The following is a 27,557-nucleotide window of genomic DNA, read 5'->3' as shown; positions in this document are numbered from 1 at the left end:
GGCCAACATGGAATATGGTGTTTCCAGCGGCAAAAGACTACAGAACATGCAGGAACCACCTAGGCGCCTTGATGCCTTGGTGTCTAAGTTAGAAATGGTAGCCTTGTACAGGGGAGGGCCATGGGTTGAGAGGAGACAGAAGTGTGGACCTAGCATCCTCATGACAGTAATGACCACGGACGTCACTGTGGTGGCTCATGGTTTGCAGGGCCTTATGCCAAGCTTGTCTCATGAATTCTTTCAGTCCTTACAACAGCCCTGGAAAGGGGGCACCAATAATATCCCCATTTTACAGATCAGAGCACTGAGGCCCAGAGTTAAATCCCTGCCCAAAGTCAGAGTAGGAAAGCAGAGAGGCAATGTCAGATTTGGGCAATTTGGCATCAGAGCCAGAGCTCATTCCGTTCACCAGAAACTAAGGCAAAAGGGTGTGTTCCAGGTGAGCCGAGGAAGGAGAGAAGGGCCACTGGAGGCCACCTTCCCCCAGGTCATTGCTATCCCAACTCACCAGAATTATGGGAAGTAATTAAAATAATTTTCCGTCTCAATCAAGGGGATTAGGAATACTCCTGGCAGTGTCCAGGCTCATGTTTGATGATCAATGTGATTACTTTTCTTTCAATGTTACTATTTGGGATCATACTGCTCAATTCAATCTCCCAAACATGATAGGAAAGGCTGCACTTTGGAAGAATCTGCCCAGTTCAACTCTGCCAGCACTTCTGGTGGGTAAAATTCCAAGAGTGGGGATCTGAGCCCTTCCATTGTCCTGGGCTTTTGACAAGAGCCTTCAGGTACCTTCCGAGTCAGTTCTGGTCACCTCTTCTCCATGGTCCCACGTGGAAGGGGAAAAATTCCTACAAAGGTGGACAAAGGGTTAGGAACCATCTGTAGCAAGGTTAGGAAGAGAGGTAGCATGGGGCCAGCCAGCAGGGATTGAAAAAGAACCATCCTAATGTAATTTTCCAAAAGGAAATCTTCGACATTTTCATTATCCCAGAAATTAATCAGCTAAGGATCTGACTTACTTAACCCTCGTTTTTGTCATCCCATTGATGTCTTACCCCCGATGGGAACTGATGGGGAATTGGTTGACGTTGATCTGCCTTGTGGGCCCATGCTCAGTGCTTCATGGGAATCCCGTTTCCTCAGCTTCCATACCTCACTGCCAAAGAAGGCCGCTGCCTTTCCTCATAGAAGCCAGACTCTCATCAGAAGGCTCTGATTCTCCTGGCACGTGAAAGAGCCCCAACGCCTCAGCCTGTGCTACCATTGGAGCCTACCTCTCTCCACCTTGTCCCTAAGAACCAACCCACCGTTGCCGTTCTCCTAGGCAGCCTTTATACCCAGTGGTCTATTCCTAGCCATAGAACCAACACTCCATGCCTCCTTCTCTTTCCGCCCCCCTGACTCTCTTTCTCTCCCTCCCTTACTTTCTCTCCCTCCTGTCTATCTCTCTCTCTCTCTCTCTCTCTCTGTGTGTGTGTGTGTGTGTGTGTGTGTGTGTGTGTGTGTGTGTGTCTATGTGTCTGTGTGTCTGTCTCTACAACTCACTGATAGATCAGGAAACAAATCATTTTCACTCATGCTGAAATTTCCCAAGAAGGCCCAGTATACAAGAGAAATTCCCTCCTCTCCCTCATGTTCTTCCCCTAGTTTAGGATTTTGCCTCCCCTCCCCCTTCCCGCCTACAGCACTTCTTTCTGAAGTGCCACACGAAGAGAAGGCAGCATAGGAGTCTGGGCTTTGAAACTCAAAGGGGAGAATTTCCTGGAGCCCATTACAGACATAGCATCTTAGGCCTAGGAACCTATGAAAATGTGTTCAGACTTAAAGTATTGGCTCTGAAATCCAAAAGAACATTACAACATCAAAATTCATCATTTTGAAACAAAATCATAAACACCATTTCAAATTGTTTTTCAGCAGAAAAAATAATTGCATTCTACATGGGATATAGGTTCATTTAGTTGGCAGATATGATGGGATCTTGGGACCCCCTGAGGCTGTCAAGGCCCCCAGTGGCCCTGGCCTGCCCAAGGTTTGCACCTGTGCAATGGCAGGAATGCTCAGCCGGCACGCCCCTCAAGTTAGCTGCACTTGGCCGGTGTTCAGCAATGCTGACTTTATACTCAGTCGAGTGTGGTCAAGAGCCCTTCAGCGCTCTCCATCTCGGGCATGGAGATAGCCCAAGCCACTGCTTTAGGCTGCCACTCAATATTAACCAACTTGACACAGAGCACTTGAAAGTCCCAAGATATCGCTGGCTGATTAGCATGTCCAGGATTGGGCATTTGAAGTCTGCATCAGAAACCCAAGTGTGTGATAAGCTGATGTAACTAAAACTTTCCTACCACCACTTCTAATGACCTAGTGTTGGGGGGAATGTGCTAATAGGAAGACCCTGATAGAGAAGCCTTGGGGAAAAACCTGTACAAGCCCCTACATACCCTTAGTTTGCCCCTCAGTTCGTGGAAAGTAAATTCAAGTCATTTAACCATATGGATTCCTTTCAGAAGTAGAACATACAGATCCCTCTAGGGAATCTTAATCACTCAGAGGTGAGAAATTGATCTGGAATCACAGCTACTGCAGGAGGAAAAGCCAAAGAGTCCTGGAACTGGTTAGGAGGTCTTAACAGGGGCACCTAAGCCAGAATAGCAAATACACCTGGTAGAATTTAACTTGGGAAGGAGAGGAGGGCAAGGTGGAGACATTGCTGTGGGCTGCAAGGGTCTGGAATGGACAGCCCTTTATTTGAATGGGGGTGGGTGGAAAGAAGGTATAGGACCCTTGCCTTCATGCTTTGCTCACTGGGCTACTGCACACAAGCCCTCCAGCTTTCCATGTAGGGGTTCATTCACTTTAGGGAGGAGATGAAGGAGAAAGTGAAGGCAAAGTCAGGTTTTGGCCACAGTGCCACCATAGACTGAAGCATTGAGATTGAGAAGCTGTTTGAAGCTATCTGGAACCCAGGCTAACTACAGTACTAAAATTTGCAAGTCAGTCACCCCTTTGAAAATTTGACTCGAATCTGAAGCATTGCTTTAATAATGTCACTCTCCTCCTCCTACATGTTGAGGCTTTCTTGAGTGGGAAAGAAAAGGGTGGAATTACTATTAAGAAATGGGGAATTGTTCAGAACCCTGGAGGTATCAGTTGGATGTGGCCTGCATGTGAAGATAAAAAGTCATTTGTGGTTTGGCAATAAAAGGGCTGAGGCTCCCATGGTAACTCACTCGTACAGCAGGAGATGCTTCCCTGGGCTCCAGAGGGTTATCACACTGGGCAAAGGGGCACAGAAGGTTTGGCCTACTCTGTTCACTTCACTCTGTGACAGCATCTTACCTCAGTCCCTCCCTCTCCTAGGCGCCTCCACTCCAACCACCTGTACTGTGACTGCCACCTGGCCTGGCTCTCAGATTGGCTGCGACAGCGACGGACAATTGGCCAGTTCACACTCTGTATGGCTCCCGTGCACCTGAGGGGCTTCAATGTGGCAGATGTGCAGAAAAAGGAGTATATATGCCCAGGTGAGGCTGTCCCACCCTCTTCCCCTCTGTACTGTGACTCACCCACCCCTGAGCTCTCCCTGACATCACCCTGGGCATGAACCCACACTTAGCCCAGAGCTTGGTGTGCACTCTCCTGGGTTCCTCAGCACTCTATAGTCACTTGGGCTCTGGGGTGCCTCAGAGGCTTCTGAAAAAGCAGCTCTTGTCATCTGGTAAAGGAAAATGCTCAAGGAAGTAATGAATCACTTTCTGTTAAGCTTCATCTTCCATTGATGCTAAGAAACTTAACAAGTGTTAAGTACATAGTTTAGCATTTCCTAAACATGTGCCTGTCGTCTGATTGCCATAGAAATTGAAAGACAAGTTAATGGAGGCGGTAGGGTCAGCCTGCTTGGCTGGAAACCCTAGATCTGCCCCTTAGTAGTGTGTGACTTTGGCAAGTTCCCATATGTTTGCAAAATGGGAAAATCATAGTACATAACTCAAGGGATGGGTGGGAGGATTAAATGAAATAATGCCTATGAAGCACTTAGCATAATACATAGCACTTGGTAAGAGCTAATAAGTGGAGCTTAATTATTATAGTTTAGTGGGTCCACAAAATGTGCTGAGCAAACATAAGAGTTTGATCTGTGGGTAATTGAAGTGTAATAGAAGCACAGATCGCCTGTGTAGTATAGAAAACAGAACTGTGCACAGACATAACTGAACAGAGCGCAGATCTCCAGGGATGGGAGATGCCTGACTGACCTGAGAAAAATCTTCTCCATTGATGTAGTGGCTTTTAACCGAGTCCTCATTTTCACGCTTGCTTTTTTGTTTTTACTTTTCATTGACACCCTCCATTCCCACCGACTCCCTCTATCTGGGAAATCCCTGAATTTCCTCAAAAACAGGAAGTATTCAGTTCAGGAGTTTCTCACAGAAGCATTCCTGATTTCCAGGAACCCAGTCCTGGAACTGGGGCTCAGTGGCCTCTGAAAGCTGATGTTGGGAGTCAGCCTACAGGAAAAAGGAAGGACAGATTGCTCAACACTGGTTGGGGCTACAGTCCTCACATTTCTTGACTGTTGTGTTTTCAGTATTGAAGATCACCTAAGCTCCATGTGTGCTGCAGGGAGGGCCCAAACCAGCCAGCAGTGTAGACTGGCCCCCCTTCTGCTCTTAGGCTGCATTTGCAATATGGAAGACTTTTTTTTTTTTTTTAATTCAACTTCATCTCGCTCCCTGCCACTCTCTCTTGTCATGTTACTACTTCATCAAGTTATTTATTATCCAAAAACATTTTAACATGTCTCAGAGCAGTACCTTAATAATTTCCTATAGACGCCCACTTAGAAATCACTTCCCGTCAAACACATATAATAAAACCGTTTATCACACAGGCACCAACCTCACATATAGTGACTATAATTACAGTAATTATTAGGCAAAGAGTACAATATCGGCATAAGTGCCAGTGAAAGAAATAATTATAGAGTGCAGGAGTCATCCAAGAGCTAGTGAGAAAAACTAATTAGACAGAATGTTAAAACACATCATTATAGGTGGGTGCCGGGCTTAATGCTCTGCACGAACACAAATACGACTTCATCAGAAGAGCACCTTCCTGTCAAAGGAGTGGCGAGACATTGCTTCCCCAACAGCAGTTAGGATCCAAACCCCAGGGAAGAAGGCTGAAGCTCCTAGGTCCCGGAAGTGCTCGTGCCCCAAATCTCCTGCCTGGAAAAGGCTGGATCTAGCGGGCAGGTTAATACTTAACATAGAAGCATCCCTATCACCTCCTCTGTTTATGTCAATTAAGCCTGTGGCTTGTGATAATCCCTCACACTTTTCAGTACTAAGCCAGGTGTCTTCTGAGGACACAGGAATCAGGTCCACGGACTCTAGACATGACTGTGCTATTAATCTACACCCTGCCTCACCAGTAGTAGAAATTCAAGAGCGCGACAGTGGAACCCCTTTGTGGGAGGGATTCTTCGATGCTTTCCAGACTCTCATGGGTTAGGGACAGAATGCTGTGCAGCGTTGCTTTCTGTAAAGATCTAAGTCAGATATAATGCTTGGCCAAACCGAATATCCCTGACGAATGGGGCCCTATCATCATTAGTGGGGTGCAGGAGTGGCACCCCCTCCAGAAGGTACTACTCCTTTAATAACTGTTAAAGGTGGTTTGTGAGGCCATGTTAAAGGGATGCCAGAGGAAGCCATGTAGAGCGAGACTCCACACTTGGGAGGTGGAAGAGGACAGCTGTTTTCACGCACTGACTATCCTTCCCACACACCCCACCATGTGCAGGCTCTACCCATGGCAGAGTCCACAGGGCATCCTCGTGAGGCAGTTTTGTATGGATCACGTTGGTCGTACGCTGCAAAATTGTCAGTGTTCCTCGTTCCAGCTCTCCTCCCAATGACTCACAGGAGGAGGGCTTTAGTCAAGAAAGGCAGGAGTAAGAACATCTCTGTAAAACAAGAGGTCATCTGCTCAGGAGAAAAAAAGGCATGGGGTACCAATTAAGCCATCCCTGCATGTAGTTTCATCACCAGTGGCCCCTGTCAGGGAAGCATCAGAAAACCTCCTGGGACCCTTAAACTGTATCACAAAATTCACCAAACACATGACTCCAGAGACAGGAAAGAGTTTTATCTCTCTCAGCCTGTGAGGGCCCTGGTTGCCCAAGTCCCTGCTATCTCCCTGTGAATTAAATCCAGCCGGCTGGAGCCCATCCTCTTCTCCCCAAAAGCCTTGGCTGCAGGCTCCTTATCACTCCAGCTAACCCAGAAATTTGCTAGCAGCACACTTTGACAGAATTCATCTCCTCTGTCACCCGTACCCCGCCAATCAAAGGTATTTATTTTCTTCCTCTAGAGAGGCACCTGAGAATTTTTCAAAGGGTGGGAGACTATATCTTTATTTTATTTTTTATTACTGTTTTTGTACAGTATGCAGCTAGACTTCTTTGTTTCCTTCAGCCACTGCTGCAAAAATTTCTGTTAACTTTTCTTGTTTTGGAGAGGAAGGTTAGGGCCCTATGACTAGAAGGGTCTGTGGTCCCCACTTGTTGCCTGTACCAGATGGAGACTTTATCAAGTTCATGATACTAGACCACAGAAGAGGTTCTACTATGGCCACTACTTGACTCATGTGTGTTGCAAGTTTTGGGTTTTTGCCCATCCTTACCTAAAGGGTTTATGCTGGGGTTTAAACTCCAGGATTTATTTTCCGTGTGTCAATTTTCTGGTTACCTTAATCTGAAAAAGTTTCTTCCAGTCACAATTCGTAATTCAAGGGTATTAGTTAAATATTTGACCTCCTGAGTCAGTTATCTCTTTCCTTTAAACATCTTTGTATCCACTGGCTTGTCCACCTATTTTACACTTATCTGCCCATAGGCTTTGAGTGTGAGATACCCTTTCATGAAGATCGATCTTGTCTTCTAGTACTAAGGGGTCATGTTTTTAAGGTTGCCCCAATGCCTGCAACAATGCTTGCTCCTAAAAGCCTCTCAAGAAACACTTCCTCATTTATTACTAAAAATTAAATCTGCATATAACCCTGGAAACAAGAAATTTTCACCACCATCCCCCTTTTTTTTTTTTTTACTTTGGGACTAGTTACTAAGTATAAAGATAATTAAGGTAAGCCATGACTAGCCGCCCATCTCCTTAGGAGGTTTTAATTAAAACACCATAATTGGACATTGCAAGAATGAGATTATTAGGTTTATTTAGCCATTCCTAAAATTATCATGCCTCTGGTATTTAAATCACGTTCATTTATATTCTCATCATAATTGCTCAAACCCCATTGTCATTGCAGTCTGTTGTTGGCTTTTGAAAGGCCAGAGGCCAACAGGGATGCTTAATTTGAATGCTGGAATTAATTTATTTCCACATGCTCACAAGGCCATTGGATTTTTCGGTTCTGTGCACTCTGCTGGGTGGGATTCCCTTTAAAGACGGAAAGAAATAAACACAGCTCTAACAAGAGTGTCCTGCTATCTCCACTGTAGCTTACACAATCTGTGTCGTGGCCCCTGAGGCTCTTCTTCCTACCTCCTGAGATTCCCAGGCTCTGATGGCTTTCAAAGTCATGGCAATAAAGAGAGGCATTTGGGGTATCTTCTTGGCAAAGGAGATGGTACAAAGAACACTGAACCAGAATTTAGAATGTTGTGGTTCACTAGTTCCATGATCTTGACCAGTTTGCTTGACTCCCTGTTCTTCCCTTTCCTCATCAGTATAATGGAAATAATAATAAAAGAACGTACGTCATGGGTTTTATGAGAACCAAATGAGCTCACACATGCAAAGCCCTTGGTGCAGCATCTAGCACTTAGGAAACATTCCATAAGCGTTAGCTGCTGTTACGACAATGACATCATTCTTAGTTGGGCCACCATTGTGTCCCTGGGCAAGTTCTCTCCCTCCAAGATGTCTGTTTCCTCATCAGCTCCACAGCCCTTTCTAGGTCTGAAGTTCAGTGAGCTTTTCCCCATTCAATTGGACACACCAGTTAGAACTTTCCACTTCCAGCATGATGCCAAATAGAAGAACAGAGTTGAGGAAGCAGCCTGGCAGGAGCCAGTGTCCCTGATCATTGCTCCTCCTCCTTGTCCCTCAGACTGGAGGGGGTATCATGCAGTCACCAGAGACACGATGACGTGATCGCTGTTCGTGCCAGCCATCACAGGCACTTTGCCATGACAGGTCTGGTCGGGGACACATTCCTGTCCTGCCCTTGTGCTCACTGAGCACCCCCCCCCCATCTGAGGGGACAGCAGGCTGATAATCAGGGAGGGGAGGATCAGCACCTCAGTTGCCCTGTGCTCTGCCCTGCCCTCCCTCAAGACATCAGGCCACAGTCCTGGGAGTGGGAGTCAGGGGACATCAGAAGGCTGGACATCTCAGTGTCCTCTTTGGGTGACACGGAGGTGGCTCTGGCTCCAAAGTGAAATTCCTGAGCTGAAGTGGTGATTCCAGAAAGGGGAGACAGGCCCCGAGAGGGGAGACAGGTACTTGGCCCATATCCTCGTCTCCCTGTTCTGTGTGAGAACTAGCTTCCACCTCAGTGCAGCAACGTTTTGTCCCACAGGAAGAGTTCCAAGGGCAGATAGCTTGGGCACCCATTTAAAAACAAAGAGCAAGTCCACATCCACTTCAAGTTCCTCACAAAACATCTCAGAACATGGATTACAGGGGTTCTGTGTGCTAGTGCATCACTACGCTCTGATTTAAGCTGCTTTCTGTGCCAGGAAAAGGAGGAGATGGTACCAGCAGGCAAGCTTGCTTGGGGATAATGAGTATTCACGAGCCCTGTGAGCACGTGTTATACAACAGGAACACACATGTTCACGTAGGCACAAGCCCACATAGTCCTCTCCCCTCAAACACGTGTGGAGACTTTCCACCTCGATCAAAACACTCTGTTCCCATTCATCTGCTTCTCAGCTTGTACAGTGCTCAGAGAATTTCCTGGGTAGAACCATGGGTTTTTCCTCACTTTGCCCCTCTTGGAAATTCTCTGTCACCTGCACCACCCCCTTCACTCTCAATATGTGTGGACAGGAAAGGCTGAGAGGAAGGGGTTTGCAGACAGAGCTAAAACGAGTGCCTAGGACACCCTGAGCTGTGCAGGTGAGCAGGGCTCAGCAGGAGCCTCAGCAGAGTAGCAGATGGCCTTTGCCAGCACTGAGCTGTGGTAGAAAGACCTGAGCTTCAGGCATAAAGGTCCCATCCACCCATAACCGCTTCGTTCCCCACCCACCCACCCCCACACACACTATGGCTGGTCCTAGCAACCAGAGCCCAGGGCACTCAGAGCTCAGGGGTCTCCCCTTAAGGCCCTTCTAGAAGGATTACTCACCCCCATAGCTTGGTGACATTCAGCCCCCACTCTGCCAGGCTTCTAGACCAATTCCATTCATCTATTCATCCTTCTGCTGACCCAAGGTATGTTTACAGGGTTTTGTGCTTTGGCCCTGCTTTAGGCATTGGGAACATAACAGGGAATAAGACAGAAAAGACCACTGCCCTTGTCGAATTTACATGCTAGTCTCAGTCTATCCAAAGACAAAAAGCAAAGGGGAGGGACTTCTGCCACCATAGCACTCAGAGGTTCAAAGGGAAATGCACTCGGTCCATTGGGCATGGAGCAGAGGGGAATGTTTCCAGGGAAAATGAACCTATCTTTCAACCCCATCTTAAACCTGAAGTGTTTTGTTTCAACAAGAGGATAACACCCTTACCACGTGTGAATGCCTGGCTGGGTAGCCACCAGCCCGGGATGCTGACAGAGGCTATAATTACCTTTGTTTCTCTCTGCGTAATTAAAGGTGTTGTTAGTGACCTGGTTATGGAATCTTTTTCAAAGGCTTTTTTTACCTTGACAACATCCCTTGAAATGTAGCACATACTCCCTACAGAATCAGAGCCACCCTGTGAAAGACCCAGCTCATTCCCAGAGGGATTCAAGGCTACAACCTAGGGCTGGTTTAAACAGAATTAATTCTAGCACAGAAGTCAAAGGGGCATTTTTAAAAAAAACTCCCATTTCAGAACTTCCAGTTGCCCGTAGAAGCCCTGACTGTAATGTGTTTCTCCCCCTCTCCCTTCCTGACACACCCCAACCAAGTAACAATTTGACAAATCAGAAGAAGTACAGCCATCCGATTACTGTCTGCCTCAATGGATGGAAATACAGGAGGAGCACAGACTTCATCCTTCCACGGAATCCCTGACATTTCCCAAACAGGAAGGTGCCCGTGGTGTGGCGATTCTCCCTGGCTTTGTTAGGCACTCTAGCCCCTTGATGTGGAGGGCCAAGCCTGGCAGTTTTCTTTGGGGAGCGTCATAGGCACTTCAAAAGCCCTGACATCTGAAGCCATACCACTCCCAGCCTCTCTCACATGTGGGGAGAGGGTGGGAGCTCTTCACATTGCATATCCTCTTGGCCCCCTTCAAAGAAGCAGAGCCAGGATGGACAGGTGCTGTTGGGTGTTTTACTCCTTCTCTGTTTCGATTCTTCTGAAGACCAGGAATAATTGATCTTTTCAGTCCAAAAAGGACTTCAGAAGTCATGCAGTCCAAATTTCTTATTCACTGAGATGGTAACAAAAGAGCTCAGAGGGATATTATGATTTGCAGGCAATTCGTGGCAGAGGTAGACTCATTAACAGTAATAATAGCAGCAACTAAGCTCTGACTCTGTGCCATGCATTCTTCTAAATACTTTATATGCATTAACTTTCTTTGCCTTCGCAACAAAACCATGCTGTGAAATAAGTATTGTTATTTCTTCCCATTTTACAGATGGGGAAAACTGAGGCACGGGGATATAGGGATGAAATGACAGAGCCAAGATTCAAATTGAGGCAGTAGGACTCCAGACCCCACTCCCTGAGCCACAACACTCTCATTCCTGATCTGAGGCTCTTATAAGCTGATTCTCTGGGGTTGCCATTTCCTTAGAAATGGAAAACTTCCCCAGTTTGGAACAAAGCTTGTATAACCTCTCCCAGAGAATGTTCCGGTTGGGGATTTTAGTGAAAGTCATCATCATTCTGGCATTTTTCATGGTCTCCATGAGATCTGCTAATGTGAGTAACACTGAAGAGTTTGAAGTCCCTATGCCCTAGACATGAATATTTTCTCAAATGTCCCAGAAAGGAGGATATTTTTTAATTTGGGGTATGTGTGTATGTGTGTCTGTAGGTGTGTGTGTGTATGACAGAGACAGAGACAGGGAGAAAAAGAGAGAGAAGGAGATGGTGAGGCCAAGAGAAGTAATCTTTGATTACTGAGTCGGCACTTTCTGGCAAGGTAAATGTTCCAAAACGATCCTTTGGCATCCATTTGAGCCCTTGCAGAAGGACCGTCCCCAAGCACAGGGACTGTTGAGCGTGAAGAGGGGGATCCTCCACTTTGAGTCTCAATGTCCAAACAAGCATTTGCCCAGGCCCCCTTGGTTCTCTGATGCATCCACTTTGGCTGGACCCTTCTGACTTCCCAGACTCAGCTTCTCCAGTGAACAGGGGCCAAACCAAAGTCAGTGTTTCCCTGCAGACATTTTCAGGTTTCATATTGAATCTCTGTCCAAGGGCTCCCAGTCAGAATCCCATGTCCAGGCAGTGAGAGATCGGCAGAGTTGGTCTGAGCCTGTGGTCCTCCGCTCTGGGGGTGGGCATCTGGAAAGATATCAGGTAATCCCTGTTGGCTAGATCTTGCAGGCGGTGGAGAGGTCCTGAGGAGGCTCTGGGGTCGAGTTTACCTTTGGGACCACAAAATGTCCACATTTGGAAAACAAACCACAGGTCTGAGATTCTTACCTTACTTTGAAGAAGTAGTGATAGCATGAAAACTTTTATGTGTTTAAAACATTTGAATGTACTTCTTGTGACTCTTTGAATCCTGGGTTAGTTTGCTAATATATATCTTTATCTTTGTGTGGTTTTCTAAAGAAGTTCTTTAGATGCCATTTACTTGGGTTTTTACCACTTTGCTTTAAATTCACACAGATTCTCACCTCAAACAAAATTAAAAGCTGACTCCAAAATACGTAATAACTTATTTGCCTTTTTTCTAATAAGATAGGTTTTATTTGCATGTTCTCTGGACATAAAAGTTGCTTGAAAATGCTTTGGATGATGTCACTGCTGATGACTATAGACACTTTGAGAACATCAATGCCCCAAATAATGAAATTCTGACAGCTTCCCCTACCCCAACTTGGTTTTAGAGTGTGTTCAAAACTCTAGAGAAAAGAATGAAAGCGTGCCTATACCTAGCATCCAATCCCCAAATGAAAGCCAAAAATCGTAGGTGTTCAGACATTGGGCACCCTGAGCAAATAGTCCCAGTGTGCCTTTTTTGGCATTCTGGTGGCATATTTTCATGTGGGACTGACTCTGAGAGCAACCCTTTCTCTGAAAGACGAGGATGATGTGATGACAGAGCCAGTAGAACAATCCAGAAACAGGTCAAGGTCAGAATCTCTCCTCTTAGCTAAATGTTTAGCCAGTTGCAGCCATGTCTCCCAGATGAGAGGAGATGTCAGCTGGTGAAAATTTCTCAGGTATTTTATCTGGTGCTGCTTCCTTGGAAGCTGGTTAAGGGGCGCAAAAGCTCCAGTGGCTCCTGACACTGTCATGATTGACCATGTGTTCTGGACCTCCAGGACCCCACTCAGAACCTCCGTCCTGCAATGCCAACTCCATCTCCTGTCCCTCGGCCTGCACATGCAGCAATAACGTCGTGGACTGTCGAGGGAAGGGCTTGACGGAGATCCCTGCCAACTTGCCAGAGGGCATCGTCGAAATGTAAGTGCCCCATCTGCTACCCTCTGTCCCTGGTGAGTTTATCTCTCTGCCTCAGCCAATCCCTCAGTAGTCTGGTGGCGTGTGGGCCTGTTACTGCTAACTATTAACAAACACTCAGAGATCCCTTTGCTAACTGTCCAGGCTTTCCCAGGTGTGATACCTCAGTTGTCAAGAGCATAGATTCCAGAGCTCAGTCAGCAAACTTCTCAGTGGTCCAAATATGTCCACCATTTATTTCTATAAGTAAAGTTTTATTGGAACACATCCAGAGCTATTTGCATACGGATTGTCCATGGCTGTCCTCGTAAGGCAGTATTGAGTAGTTGTGACTTAGCCCACCAAGCCTGATATATGTGCTATCTGGCCCTTTACAATAAAAGCTTGCCAGTCCCTTCCCTGGAGTCACCCTGTGATTATATCCTAGCTCTACCATTTACTAGCTGTGTGACTTTGGGCAAAATAATCGCTCTTTCTCATCTCTACTTCTCTCATCTATAACAATGTGATAATTACAGTATTGTCAATGGGTCATCGTGGAAACAGAATGAAATACTGCATGGAAGCCCTTAATAGGGTCCTTGGCACGTGGGCAAATGCTCTATGCACTGGTGGTAGTATTGGCAGAAAGTACATGAATGATGAACTCATTTCATAGCTACCGTTATCTGAGCAAGAGTGAACTGTTAATCATTTCAAATCAGATCGTTGTCCTCTAGATTAGAACTGTAGGTACAAAGATTATGTATGTCTGTGTGTGTGCACAGATGTCCATAATACCACTAAAAATTTCTTGACCGTATAGTTCAATCTTGTCCACTCTTGCCTTATACATTAGAAAATGGCCAGTTTCTCATTCTGGGTCAAGTAGAGGGGTCAGTCAACACCAACCTCAAGATCACTCTTTTTTTTTTTTTTTTTTTTTAATTTTTTTTTAACGTTTATTTATTTTTGAGACAGAGAGAGACAGAGCATGAACGGGGGAGGGGCAGAGAGAGAGGGAGACACAGAATCGGAAACAGGCTCCAGGCTCTGAGCCATCAGCCCAGAGCCCGACGCGGGGCTCGAACTCACGGACTGCGAGATCTTGACCTGAGCTGAAGTCGGACGCTTAACCAACTGAGCCACCCAGGCGCCCCAAGATCACTCTTTACATGACCACAAATGTTTTCATTTTTTACCTTCACCTTTAGGTGGCTTTATTAAAAACATGCTTAGAAAGAATCTTCCTAGTCAAAATATCATTAGATAAAATCCCTTCAAATAAGACACACGTTTCCCTAGCCCCTCTGCTCATCTGCTCCTCCTCTCCCTCTTCCTCCTCCTCTCCCTCTTCCTCCTCCTCTCCCTCTTCCTCCTCCTCTCCCTCTTCCTCCTCCTCTCCCTCTTCCTCCTCCTCTCCCTCTTCCTCCTCCTCTCCCTCTTCCTCCTCCTCTCCCTCTTCCTCCTCCTCTCCCTCTTCCTCCTCCTCTCCCTCTTCCTCCTCCTCTCCCTCTTCCTCCTCCTCTCCCTCTTCCTCCTCCTCTCCCTCTTCCTCCTCCTCTTCTCCCTCCTCCTCCTCTCCCTCTTCCTCCTCCTCTCCCTCTTCCTCCTCCTCTCCCTCTTCCTCCTCCTCTCCCTCTTCCTCCTCCTCTCCCTCTTCCTCCTCTTCTCCCTCTTCCTCCTCCTCTCCCTCTTCCTCCTCATCTCCCTCTTCCTCCTCCTTTGCATCCCTTCTGTTCCTGATGCGTTCCAACAGATAGCCCATTAACTCTTTCAGCCATTCACACATTCATTCAACAAATGTCTGTTGTTAGCCCCCTATGTTCTAGTCATAGTTCTGTGCTCCAGGAGCATCAGTGAATAAAAGATAAAATTTCTGCCTTTACGGTGCTTGCATTCTGGTGGGGTGTGGGGAGGTAAGAAACAGTAAACAAAGCAATGTAAATTATATGATATGATAGAAGGGGGTAGCTTCTGTGGAGAAAAATAAAGCAAGGAAAAGACTTGAAGTCAGTTAAGGGGGAAAAAAGCAAGCGGATACGTGGAGGAAGAGTGTTGCAGGTAGAGGGCACAGCATGTGCAAAGGCCCAGAGGGAGGAGAGTGCCTGCTATACCAGAAGGCCAGTGTGGCTAGAGTGAAGCAAACATAAGGGGCAGAATTAAGGGATAAAAGTAGAGGGGCCACGAAGGGCCAAATCATGGGGGCATTTTAAGGACTCTGGTCACCCTGATTGAGATGAGAAGAAACATAGGATTTACAACAGTGGAGGCTTCATTTCTTCTTTCATTGGTTTTGTCAACTTTTCCCTGATTCCCTTTAAAACTGTCTTCCCAGCCCCCGTAGACACAATTCATGCCTCTACCTCTTCCTGTAGGCGGGAGCTCGTCAGCAGAGCCTCTTTTTGGCCTGACAGCCACACCTTCTGTAGCCTCCATCCCTCTTCGCTCACCCTTCAGTCTTCCTTTCGTCAAGAACCAGCAGTTAATTTGTTCACGTTTTGCTGTTTTCTCTTTGCTCCTCACAGTCTGTTGCTCTAGACTTGAAGATCCCTTCCTTCATGAACTCGCTTCAACCTCATGCCTCTCCTGCTCACCCCCTTGCTTCTCTTCTTCTCCCATTTCCTTTTGTTCCTGGCCTTACTCTCTCCCCTTTCCGTACCATTTCCTCCCTGTGTTTATCCTCCTCCCCTCATTCATTTTCTCCCTTCTCTCCCCACCCATGGTCTTCCCATGTCACTTCCCAGTGCCATCTTTCTTCACCCAGTCAGCTCTTCCTTCCTTGTTGTAAGAGCCCCTCCACCTTCCCTCTCCATCCATGACAGAGTAGGACACTGACTGTCTCAAACAGATGTGCAAGACGGAATTCCTGCCCACATTCATCTCCTTTCAGATTCCCACTTTTTCTGCCCCACTTCATTCCTTTCTCCCTCCATCTGCCAGGTTTCATCTTCTGTCTTTGGCAGCCATAGATCTTTCTTGACCAGGTCTCAAACCACAGCATGATGAAAGAGGCCAGTCTAGTAGATAAGCTATAACCATTGACCTGCACCAACCCCCGACTCACCCTCCTCTCCTCCACATCATTATACCTCCAACTTGGGCCTCACAGGCACACAGCTCAGGTGTCTAGGAGAGAGGAATTGCAGATGGAAATTGTACATTGGAGGTGGGACCCATGCAGACCAAGCCATACCTGGACTATTGGGCTCATACCTGGACATCAAATTTTTAAAGGGACATTAACAAACTAGAATAGTTTGATTCAGTGATTTCTGAAAGGCTGTCTGATTACTGGAATGTTTTTCCCAATGTGAGGTAAAGTGAGAAAAACAAGAACAATGTGATTTTTTTCTGATGAGCAAAAATATTCCATTTAAAGGAGACTTTATTTTAAATTCTTGAACTTCCTTATTCTATTATTGTTATTAAAAATACCCTTCATTGCTTGTTGGGATGAGCACTGGGTGTTGTATGGAAACCAATTTGACAATAAATTATATTTTTTAAAATGCCCTTCATCTTATAAAATGATGGCCACTAGAGGCAGAATATATATGTTTGGGTGTGCATGCACATGTATGTGCTAAATACGTGCTTAATTAACACGTGTATAAATGTATGTCTCTATATAATATACATTATATATAACACACAGAGCACTTTCACTGGCAAAATAAAAGGTCTATAACCACCTAGCCTGTGAAATCTAAAAGTCTGGGAATGACCAACCTAGCTACAGTGCTTCTAAAAACAGCCACAAACAGCAGCCATCGAGGGTAGACTATGGATTCAGGTAGACCCACATACTAGCTCTGGCCATGCCTTTTGACTCTGGACAAATAACTTTTCTGTGTCTTGTTTTCCTCAACTGAAACATTCACAGGCCAACTGTACCTTCTGAACAGCTCTTGCGAAAGTTAAATGAAATGTATGCTGTCAAATGCTTGGCGTTGTGTCTGACACATAGGATATACTCTGCTGGCCGTGATTGTTATTATTTTACTACTGCTAGTACTTGTGTTGCTATTGTTGCTGCTGCTACTACCATTTTATTAGGCTCCGTGAGAAAGGTTGGAAACCATATCATAGGAGCTGAAGCTACCTGCATTTGGAGATCCTTCCATAGAACTAAGTCAGGACTTTAAGGGTGATGGTTGACAGAAGAGGTTCAAGAACCGGGCTAGCCACTTGCATTATGAATTGAGCCTGGCGGTAGCTCATCATCATGCAAATGTATGCAGACATGGAAATAAGGCCGCCCCTGCTTGTGGAGCTCCCACGGCCCACCAGACAGATTGCCCAGGATTTCTCTTGCTGTGCTCACCTCCTTCTCCTCTGTGATGAAATGAAGCTGAGACATTAAAGCAGACGAAGCAAGACTCTGTGGTTAGGAGGCTACAGGCAGAAGTGACATGTAAGAGAGACCTTTGAGGAAGAAACCTGCTTGTTCCTCAAGGCAACAAAACCCGTGCCTGGGGACTTGTGTGTTGGTCTGAAAGTCTTGAAAGCAGCTGAAATGCAGCCTCTTAGGGAGAGAAGACCAGCAGGTGGGGGAGGTTGAAAGATGAGACAGAGAGTGGAAACTGCAGTACACCCCCCCGGATGAATAGAAGTGTCTGATTTATCATCCCAAAGACATCTGAATGTGACTTTTCCTTTTTCCCATCAAGAATTTTGACTCGTGTCCATGGCCACCCATACAATCCAGACTTCCCCTTTCTCCTTAGGGATGCTTGGCACCATATCAGGTTCTTCAGATCCCATGGGCCATCCTTAGCCAGTGGTGATGCGTTAACACCTTAGGAGGGGTTCTGCACTCCCCAACATTTGGGGGGTGGAAGGACTATCTCTCATGCAAAGCAATCTGGCAAACTCTTTTAGAATGTTTTTCAAAGCCAAGGCAGCTCAGAGGAGTGTCTGCTGGTCTCCCCGCATAGCAGAGCCAATTCCTCTAAAAATAGCTTTCTTCCAGAGAACCCACAGTGAGACAGTTCCCTGCAGATTTTCCTCGAAACTGAGCTCCCACCATCACCATTCTTGCTGCTCCCTGTTGATTCTCTGAACCAGCTCCAGCCTCCAGCAGGGATAGATTCTGGGAAGAGCCAGAGGCTCACACCTTCCTCTCTTCTGTGGTCTTCTGTCTTCACCCCTGAGTCCTCAAGCCTCCAGAGGGACCATCTGTGCCTACAGCCCCATCTTAATCACTGCCCATCTTCTTCCAGTTTGCTCTACACCCCCACATAGTGCCATCCAGTGTATCTCATGCCCTCTGCAGTAGCATATAGATTCAGGTGATGGAGAAGGGCTGTGTGGATGCACTGAATGTCAAGTCATAAGTGAAAGCATCTGGGGGAGAGGAACGGTAGCCCCACTCTCCACCTAGTCTCACCTCACCCCTGTTGTTTATCTGGGGTGGAGAGACAAATAGTGGTTTATCTGTTTAACAAAAGCAAATATTTTCCCATTACACAGGTCACCAGGGCATGTTAAAAGGAGAGAACTAAAAAACAAACCAAAAAAAAAAAAAAAAAAAAACAGTCAAAAGAACAAAAGGACTGGAGGGTTCTGGAAGCCGTCAACAATCAGGATTCTTAAATGTTCTGAGAGCACCAGGTTTCTGAGGGATTGCCACGTGGAAGGAGGGAGATGGGGTGGATTGGGGCAGTAGTCTAAAGGGGAAGCCGCTGAAGCACAGAGAATAATGAAGAACAGAGCCTTAGGATAAATAGTTCAGGGTTTGAGTCTCAGTTTCACCTCTTACTTTGCGCATCTTTCTTAACATCTCCTGCTTCACTTGGTCCGCCACTGCCCACCGACCCCCCCCCCCGACCCTTGCAAAATGGGGCTCATCAGACCTACTAGAGATTTTCCATGAAGATTAAATAACACAATTGCACAGAAAATTAGCACGATGTTTGGAAGGCACTGAATGAAATCTGAAAAGAAAAGCCTATGCATGTGTCGCATGGACAACATGATAGAATGGTTTGGTCTCAAGTTCCCATATTATTTTTCATTCATTGTTTTCTAAGATGATAAAAAAACAAATTCTGTGGTGGAGGCATGTGGGCACGTGCAAATAGTAAGAAGAGAAAATCTGGCTCTCTCTCTGCTTTCTGCAGGCAGTGCCAGGTAGTCTGCAGAGTAGGTTAGGAGCGGCTCGTGTCACATATGCCTGCATCCCTCAACTTCGTTGTTACTATATTATTAATAACACTTGCTTTGTAGTTTTGCTGAAGGAATAAAATGAGCCAGTATGCAAAGAGCACAGTGTCTGACATAGAAAAAGCCCTCGATAAATGGTAGATGTTCATCGTTATTGCCACCTCAGCCACACCACTACCAATATTCCAACCCAGCTCCAGGACGTCTTTATCAGGTGACTTGTAGCCATGCCCTCGCACTAGCCATGCCCCTGCCAGTCTCTCTGGCATCATGTTGACTTATGCATTGCAAGAAATATATTGCGTTCAGTCGCATGTTTGCAAATGACAGATCATTAAGGAAGCACCGAGAAACTAGGGCAAATCAATACAGAGCGCAAACGGCTGAAATCCCCATCAGATGTTCCCATTGTTTTTACTGGTGCCGGAAGATGTTCAGATGTTTGATTTGTATGTTTGTTTTTATGCTAGTTCTATTAAATCAGTTTGCAGCCTGAAGAATGTTTGCCAGACAAAGAAAGACACATGTGCCATTTAAGAGAGACCTAAAACAGCTGTTGGCTTCAGACACCTCTCTAAATGTGACAGTTTTTTGCTGATGCTAATGCTTCTTTTTGTTCTTCACACTGAATTCTTGTCACTGGGAGTATGGATCTTTGCATGCTTGTTCCAGGCTATATAAAACCTACCAGGGGCTGTTTGCTACATAGAAAGTTTGTGTGTGCACAGGCACTGTAGTCTTACTCCCTTGACAAAAGGGCCATTTCTCTGAGGATGAGCTGCCAGCAACTAAAAATGGAGATGCCTCAGCTACAAATGGGATTCAACAAAGCTTAGTGACTGCGGGCTCAGGTTTTTGAATTGAATAAACTTGCCTGCATTTCCTTCCTGTAGCTCTTCTTGACTTTGTGAATTTGGACAAGAGACTTAACATCTCCGAGCCTCCATTTTCTCATGTTTAAAGCGGGGATGGTAACGATGAATAGGACCTGCCTCACCATGGTGTAAATATTAAGATAAACAAGCCATGTAAAACTCTTAGCCTAATGCCTGACTTACAAGCACCTGACACCTCATAGCTCTTACTCTTGTTATTACCCCTTCCCTTGCCTTTACCTCACATTCGAAGGACACTGACTATTCACAACTGTACCACCCCAGACAAACTCTGATCCCCCCTGGAGCGAGGTTAACCCACATCATGGCATGGCCTTGGCACTCCATAAGGGATCAGGTGTCTAGCCAGGACCCACAGCAGCATAAGAAGCAGAGAGACTGCAGAGACAAATACCATCCCCAGAGTGTACTAGTCTGATGGATACAGGACGCACAGAGCCGTCCCTGCTAAGATTGAAGTTCTTTGCTCAAAACCACACCTTTGTACTCTGTTTGCATATTTGTATGTATTCGCATCTGTATTGCATCTCCCTCAACTCCTACAGCCTTTTTACAAAATGCCTATGTCTTTTTTTTATTTCCTTATGAAATTTTATTTTAAGTTTATTTATTTTTTAAAATTTATATCCAAGTAAGTTAGCATATAGTGCAATAATGATTTCAGGAGCAGAAGCCAATGACTTCATCCCCTACGTAATAACACCCAGTGCTCATCCCAACAAGTGTCCTCCTTAATGCCCCTTGCCCATTTAGCCCATCCCCCATCCACAACCCCCACCCCCAGCAACCCTCATTTTGTTCTCTATATTTTAAGAGTCTCTTATGGTTTGTCCCCCTCCCTGTTTTTATATTATTTTTGCTTCCCTGCCCTTATGTTCATCTGTTTTGTATCTTAAATTCCACATATGAGTAAGGTCATACGATACTTGTCTTTCTTTGACTGACCAACTTCACTTAGCATAATCCACTCTAGTTCTGTCCACAGCGTTGCAAATGGCAAGACAAAATACCCACTTACACAGAGGCTGCATGATGTCTCAGAATCAGCATTGGGGTCATAACCTCCTAAACTCTTCTGTGACTTTGGGGAGGCCACTTTAGCCTCTAGGCCTCAATTTCTCTGTTTTCAGAAAGAAAGGCAGTATGTCCGATGTGTAGAAACAGGTGTCAGTTCTGCCTCTTGCTAGCTCTGTCACTCTGGATGGGCTATTTGATCCCTGTAGGTTTTATTTTCCTCATCCACCAAATGAGGCCAACATAGCTTGCCTCATACATGTAAGGATTAAAAGAGATAATAGACATAAATCAACTTGGCCTCATAAATGATCGCTCTTCCTGTTTGTTATGATAGCAATAGAATTTGGTTCTGTGGTGGACCATCTTGGGCTGTCTCTATCCCCAGATGATTAAATTCCTCAGGGACAGGTACCACATACTGCTCATGGATTCATCCCTCCCTTGAATCTTACACCCCTCACTAAAGTGCAGGTTAATTTGTTATGAATTGCACTGACAGCCGGCCGACCACGCACCCCCGGCTGGCCTGACTTGCCTAGGTTCTTGGCCTGCAGCTGGAAGCAGTGGGTCCTCTTGCGAAAATGGAGGGGGTTACCATCGTTACAGACAGTGGCTCTCCCCAGAGGCATCATCCAGCCGCAATCCCTTGCCAAAGTGGCAGGTGAATCACAGGATTCCTGGAGAGCATTTTCCACCTGATTGGCAGCCCCAGAGACCCATGGAGCTGTTGCCTGGGCTGAGAGATCCCTGCTGAACTCTGCTCAGCTGGAGAACAAGAATGTCCTTGGAGCTTCCCTGCTGCCTCTGCGGCTGGCTGTATCGGGTAGCCCACAGTCTCTGGGACCTTGTGGCACGCTCTTGTGCCTTACCAAGAACCAGCCAGGCCCCTGTCTGGCCAGCCTGTGCCCATGTGCCCAGCAGAACACGCTCCCCACCCCGTCCAACAGGCCACAAAGGCTTTCTTAATAGACCGTGGCAGTCTCATTTGTAGACTCTATTCATCTAGCAGCCAAGAATGATCTGTCCTGATGCTCCCTCTCTCCTCCCACCCGCCTTTCCTCTTTCTCTCTCCCCCACCCACCCTTCCTTTGGCCTAGAGAGTGATTTGTCTGTGTTATGGGTAGGCCTGACAAACCATTCCACATTAGCAGCTGAGATGTTGTTTGAAATGGGAAAATTGCTGGCAAACTGCTCCATTAGCGGTTCCAGTAACAAATACTCTCTTCCCCCAATGAAGATGAGATCGCAGAGGCACAAATTAATACGACTGTCTCCCCGACTCTGCAGCGGGGATTACTCTTCAAGATGAATGGGTTCATCCCAGCCAGAAATGTGCAGCCACTGGATGTAGCCTCTGAGGGAGCCACTTCCGCCCGTCTGTTCCTTCTGCTCCCCCCACCCCCCGCCCCCGCGCACACCTTTTTTTGTGTCTTCCCAGCTGAGAGGTTAGGGAACATCCATGCCAAATGAGAAGGTGATGACAAGACCCGTGCCTTGGAGACAAGGGAGATGGACGAGAAGGAGATGCTGAGTCCTCAGCCGAGGCCTGAGGGCATCACTCATCACCTCTAATAGAGGGCCCTGCCTCCTACTCAGGCCTGTTTCCCACCACACCTGTTCTTGGTAACAGGAAGTCACCTGAGAGGCGAGAGAATAGAGATGCTTACTCACTTCTCTTCAAGAAAGTTCTGGGCCCTGGGCCTGGGGCCTATGACATCTCTTGTCATTCCAGAGTTACAAGAGAGGAAGGTCTTCAGGAAAGTCTGTAACATAGTAAAGCCACAGATTCTAGCAGCATCCCAGGGGAGTGGTCCGGTCGGGGCCCCTAGGGTCCTCAGGGTGTCGGAGTCAGTTTGATGAATGGCAGGCTGGGAGCCTAAAGACTTGAAGGCCATTTCTCCAGCATATTAGAACAGCCCATTGAAAAACCCAGAAACAAATAATCAAATGTTATTTATTGTATGTCATATTCCTGAAACTAATATTATATGTCAGTTATACCTTAATTTTAAAAAAAGCCAGGAATGAAGTCAGCCATTGTCATTTCTGCCTGTACAATACCCCAGTGGCAGTGTGGTTGAGTTTTTTTTTTAATTTTTTTTCTTAACGTTTATTTATTTTTGAGACAGAGACAGAGCATGAACGGGGGAGGTCCAGAAGAGAGGGAGACATAGAATCTGAAACAGGCTCCAGGCTCTGAGCTGTCAGCACAGAGCCCGATGCGGGGCTCCAACTCACGGACTGCGAGATCATGACCTGAGCCGAAGTCAGACGCTTAACCGACTGAGCCACCCAGGCTCCCCAGTGGTTGAATTTTTGACAGAATGGTGACATGCTTCCAGGGCAGATGGGCATTGCTGGCCCATAGGCCACCTCTTTTTCTTCTCTTTATCCCTTTGACTTTTTCAGCATGCCAGTTACTTCCCACAGCTTTTGTGAAGAAGACATCTGCCTTCAAAGACCACTTAGAATAAGCAAGAACCAAAATCCTGCAGAAGTTTGCCCAGTGTCCCGCAACCAGTATCGGGTGCCACGTGATGGGAGGGGCCGTCCTGTCCCCCAAGGCCCTCAGCAACCGCCTGTTGACAGGTGGATGGTTAACTGACTCTTCTCTGCTCTGTTTCCCAGACGCCTGGAACAGAACTCCATCAAATCCATCCCTGCTGGAGCCTTCACCCAGTACAAGAAACTGAAGCGAATGTGAGTTTCCCCTGGGGAGGAATGAACCAGATGTTTTCAGTCTGGGGGGTAATATGCCCTACGTAGTAGGCGACCTGCCCAGATGACAGCCCACATCACATTCCTCATGGAGAGCCCAGTGTCAGACCTGGAATGCTTTCCTGAGATTGCGAGGTAAGGTTCAGGAGTGTTGCTTTCAGATGGTGAGGTGTAGCGATGTAGACACCTCAGAGCTGAGGGCCTCTCCAACTAGAGCGAAGTAAAATGATCTAGGTGAGAGGTACAGCTGCATTGGCCTAAAAAAGCCCATACTACCATGTTTATTATCCTCTGGCTTTCATGATGTGGACCTGAAGTAGGAACTTCAGTAAAAATGAGATGGCAATGGCCTTGTATCAATCTCCAGCACCCTAACATGTTGGCTGTGGTACATGCCTACAACTGTGCACACATTCACCTAACAAAGAGTGGCTGTCCACCACCTGCAAGGAATTGCAGGGTCTGTGGATAGAGCATGCTCTAAAATAAAGTCTGCTCTCATGGAGCTCACACATTTGAGTGGGCAAACACAGAAAAGAAACAAATATCAGAAATTGCTAAGTACTAGAAAGTGAAACAAAGGGCGGGCCCACGAAAGCCTCTCTGTACAGGTGATCCAAATGAAGGGTGGGAATGAGGAGCTCTTGAGAGAGAGCGCAGCTGAAAGGCCCTGGGGAGCGTGCATGGATGGGTTGCAGAGCAGGGAGGGGGACAGAGGCAGGGCTTGTGTTGGAGAGGTGGGAAGGTAGAGGCCAGATCCTGTGACCCTTTAGACCATGACAAGGACTTTCTGTTCTAAGTGAGATAAGAAACCTTGGGCCCTTCCTTATTCTCCAACCACATATGACTTGCCTGTGATTATCCCCACCACCCCCATTACCGCTGCATCCGGTATCACTGCTACCACTACATCCTATCAGTCCCTGGTTACGCCAGTGCTACCATTCCTTCCCTCTCACGGCTCCACTGACAGCATCCTGTACCATGGTCCTCATCCCCGCCATTGTGGTGATGTCATCATCACTGCCTTCCCCAGCCCCATGACTGCCCTGAGCACCACTCTTTGAGTCACGCAGAGCAGGGCACTCCGAGGGGACACCAGTAGGATTCGGAAATGGCCCAGCCATTGCCAGCTTGGATATTTAGAATCTGGGAGGGAGATTCCTTTCCCTTTTCTGAGCTGAGAAATCATTTCTTACAGTCCAGTAATCAAAATGCTGCTCTTATCCCAGTTACTTACTGTCTCTGGCCTCCCATGGAGGAAAAAGAGAGCAGGTAGAAATATGCACAGGCTCGATCTTGTTCCCTTCCACTGAAGGCTGATTCATCGGTTTCCCTTGAGTAGGAGGGCCTACATTGAAGAGGTTAAGTGTCTGCTGACTCCTTTTTATGGTAAAAATAAACATCCCCAAGAAACAGTGGCATTGGTTGGCTTTACCCTCAGATCTTGGGAAGGCAACTTCCCATCTCCCTGGAAATCCAAACCAAACAAGATTTTCTCCTGGTACAATTCCAGAAGTGGAAACCAACCTAATGAGCCAGCCCTGAGCACATACTTTTCCCCTCCCCTTGGCAGCATTCTTGCTGGAGGAGCTGTATAAATATAGGCCTTAATATTTAAAACCTTAGGCCATTAATCTCCTGGTCTCCCTGCTTCCCCAGCTCACTCCATACGCCCCCCCCCAATTCATTTTTAAAGCCTAACTTGATTATGCAGCCAGATAGTAATTTCAGTGAAAAATGACAAGTTCAGTCACTGCCCCAACCTATATCTCTTGCATGATTTAAGTTACTGCTCTAATTTTTTGTGAGGTCCAGGTAATTTAGAGCTTGGCTATGTTTTACTGTCCTTTCTTCATCCCATTGGAGTTGCCATGATCTGTGCATTCAAAATTCATAAGACCTTCTCAGTCACGACCTGGGAAGTGAATTTAATTTTTGATCACTTCTGATGTTACTGATATTTATTATGATGCCCCCTTGCCCGCCCCCCCCCCCAAAGGGATGGCAGTAGGGAAAAGAGACCACTTACAGATTTTTCCAGCTAACAGAACCTCACAAATCAAGATGGAAGTATGACGGCTTGGGAGAAATAGGGCCCCTGGTCAGAATGGATTTTAAAACCCTAAGTGTGAATTCCTCATAGGTGTACATGAACCAGTCTCTCTCTCTCTAACAGAGAGAAGTTTCCCCTCAACTGTGAATGAACCACACCCTCCTCCTCTTTCTAACAACAACAACAACAACAACAACAACAACAACAACAAAAAGCCCCTGGAATGAATGACTTTGTCCCTATTTCTCGTGTCCAGCTTAGTAGAAAAAAATACTTCCAGGTAAAAACTAGTATCAAGGTAGAGCCATTTGAGAGGAGAACAGAGGGCACTAGAGAGAAGCCCTCAGTTGACAGGGTTGGTTAACTGATGGCGCTGACACATGGGGACCAGAGCTGTGTGGTGTGGCCGGAAGGGCGTGTTCTTTCGTCTCCATGCTCTGAGGTAGAGTAGAATCCACAGGTGCCAGCACCTTCCCACTTGAGCCTTGCCTGCATGGAATTTGCCACCTTGGCTCGGAAGAGTCTAGAAAGTCCGCTGCCTCTTGTCCATCGAGTTTGTAAGCCCCAGGGGACTGGGGTGGGTCAGAGACCAACCAGGCCATAAAATGCTGTGGCCTAACGTATGACCCAGGGATCACGTGCATGGGAATCACATAGAGATGTGTTACCTATGCAGACTTTTTAGCTCCCTTCCCCAGGCTAGCCAAAGCAGACTCCCTGTGGGTGCACTTTGAAAACCACTGATCTATAGTGACCCAGATGCCTGGAGTCAGCTCAGGGCCACCTGCTATGGACCGGGAGGGGTCAAGCATGGAGACTGGTAGGCGGCAGAAGCCTTTCCCAGCCTGCCTTCTGTCCAGTGCCACTACCTTTTGCATCCATCTTTGTGAAGTGAGGGGAGACTTGAGATACCAGCCCTCTACCTGAAGAGCCATGTCAAGTCCCCTCTGGCTCTGGGTCCTTGCCCTCAGAGGGTTGCTGTTTCCTTCCTGCAGTATTAAGAACTAAGATGAAGTGACCCTCCAGGAGCAGTTCCCAGTTAAACTATCACTTGTCCAGTTCTACTCTCCATCATCTCCAAAACCACAAGACATCCCTCCTGTGCTGCAGAGAGGAGTGCATCCAAAAGGCTAGCTGTGGACTGAATACCACTTTGCCCTGACAAGGCTAAAGCAGAGGACTTTCCCTCCACCCTGCGTCCCAGAACTTCCTCTTGCATACTGGGGGGTCTCAGTAGCTTGAAGAGACGTCCCGTGATCAGGAAAACAAAATAAAAAACCCAGGCTTGCTCACCAGTCTGATCTGAGCACAGACCCCGCACGCCTGCCTGGAATGCCTTGCTAGGCAGGCAGGCCAAGGGCGAGCAAGATTAGGATAATCCAGGGCATTTGCTTGTTAAGACCCTTCTACAAAAGTGGAGCGCTGAAGAAAAGCCTGGTGTAAACTGACGAGTTTGTGAGCACAATCTGTGGATTTGTAAGAGGCGATCTTGCCAGCTAAAGGGATAAGCTCGACAGCTGTGCCTAAGAAGCCTTAACCTGTGAAATATCTTTCAACTTACCGGCTTCAGAAGCAGGGAGGGAAGAGAGCAGAGGCCTAGGAAAAGTGGTTGCGCAACGCTTTAGAAGGAAGGGAGAGACAGACGGGGGGAGGATGCTTACGAGGCTGGGGGCTGGGGTGTCTGGCCTCGCTGGAGGCAGTTGCTTAAGGATCTGCTTAGATGTGCTTTCTTCTCCGTATCCCCTTGTCTCCTCCTCATTGACCCTCCAAGACCTCAGCTCTCTCTCTTCTGAACAAAACCAAAGATCCATTGATTTATTTTGTTAAAGGAAAAGAACTGGAGAGGTACGTTGTCTCTGGAAATTGGAGCATCTCACCTTCCAGTGACAGGAGC

The 27,557-nt window shown here is 46.8% G+C and overlaps 1 protein-coding gene across 1 annotated transcript in view; it reads left to right on the top strand.

Moving 5' to 3' along the window:
• The window catches only part of SLIT3 (slit guidance ligand 3), a 594,085-nt gene that overhangs the window by 463,201 nt on the left and 103,327 nt on the right, over nucleotides 1-27,557 (top strand). Inside the window, exons 8-10 of the mRNA XM_025923495.2 lie at nucleotides 3,370-3,533; nucleotides 12,691-12,832; nucleotides 23,518-23,589. Coding sequence (XP_025779280.1) covers nucleotides 3,370-3,533; nucleotides 12,691-12,832; nucleotides 23,518-23,589 — 378 coding nt within the window. The remainder of the gene's footprint in view (nucleotides 1-3,369; nucleotides 3,534-12,690; nucleotides 12,833-23,517; nucleotides 23,590-27,557) is intronic.

This window comes from Puma concolor, chromosome A1, assembly GCF_028749965.1.
Source record: "Puma concolor isolate L17-30 chromosome A1, mPumCon1.1.hap2, whole genome shotgun sequence".
NCBI classification, from domain to species: Eukaryota; Metazoa; Chordata; class Mammalia; order Carnivora; family Felidae; genus Puma; species Puma concolor.
Note: the sequence above shows the minus strand (reverse complement) of the source record. Positions and strands in the feature narration are given on the sequence as shown.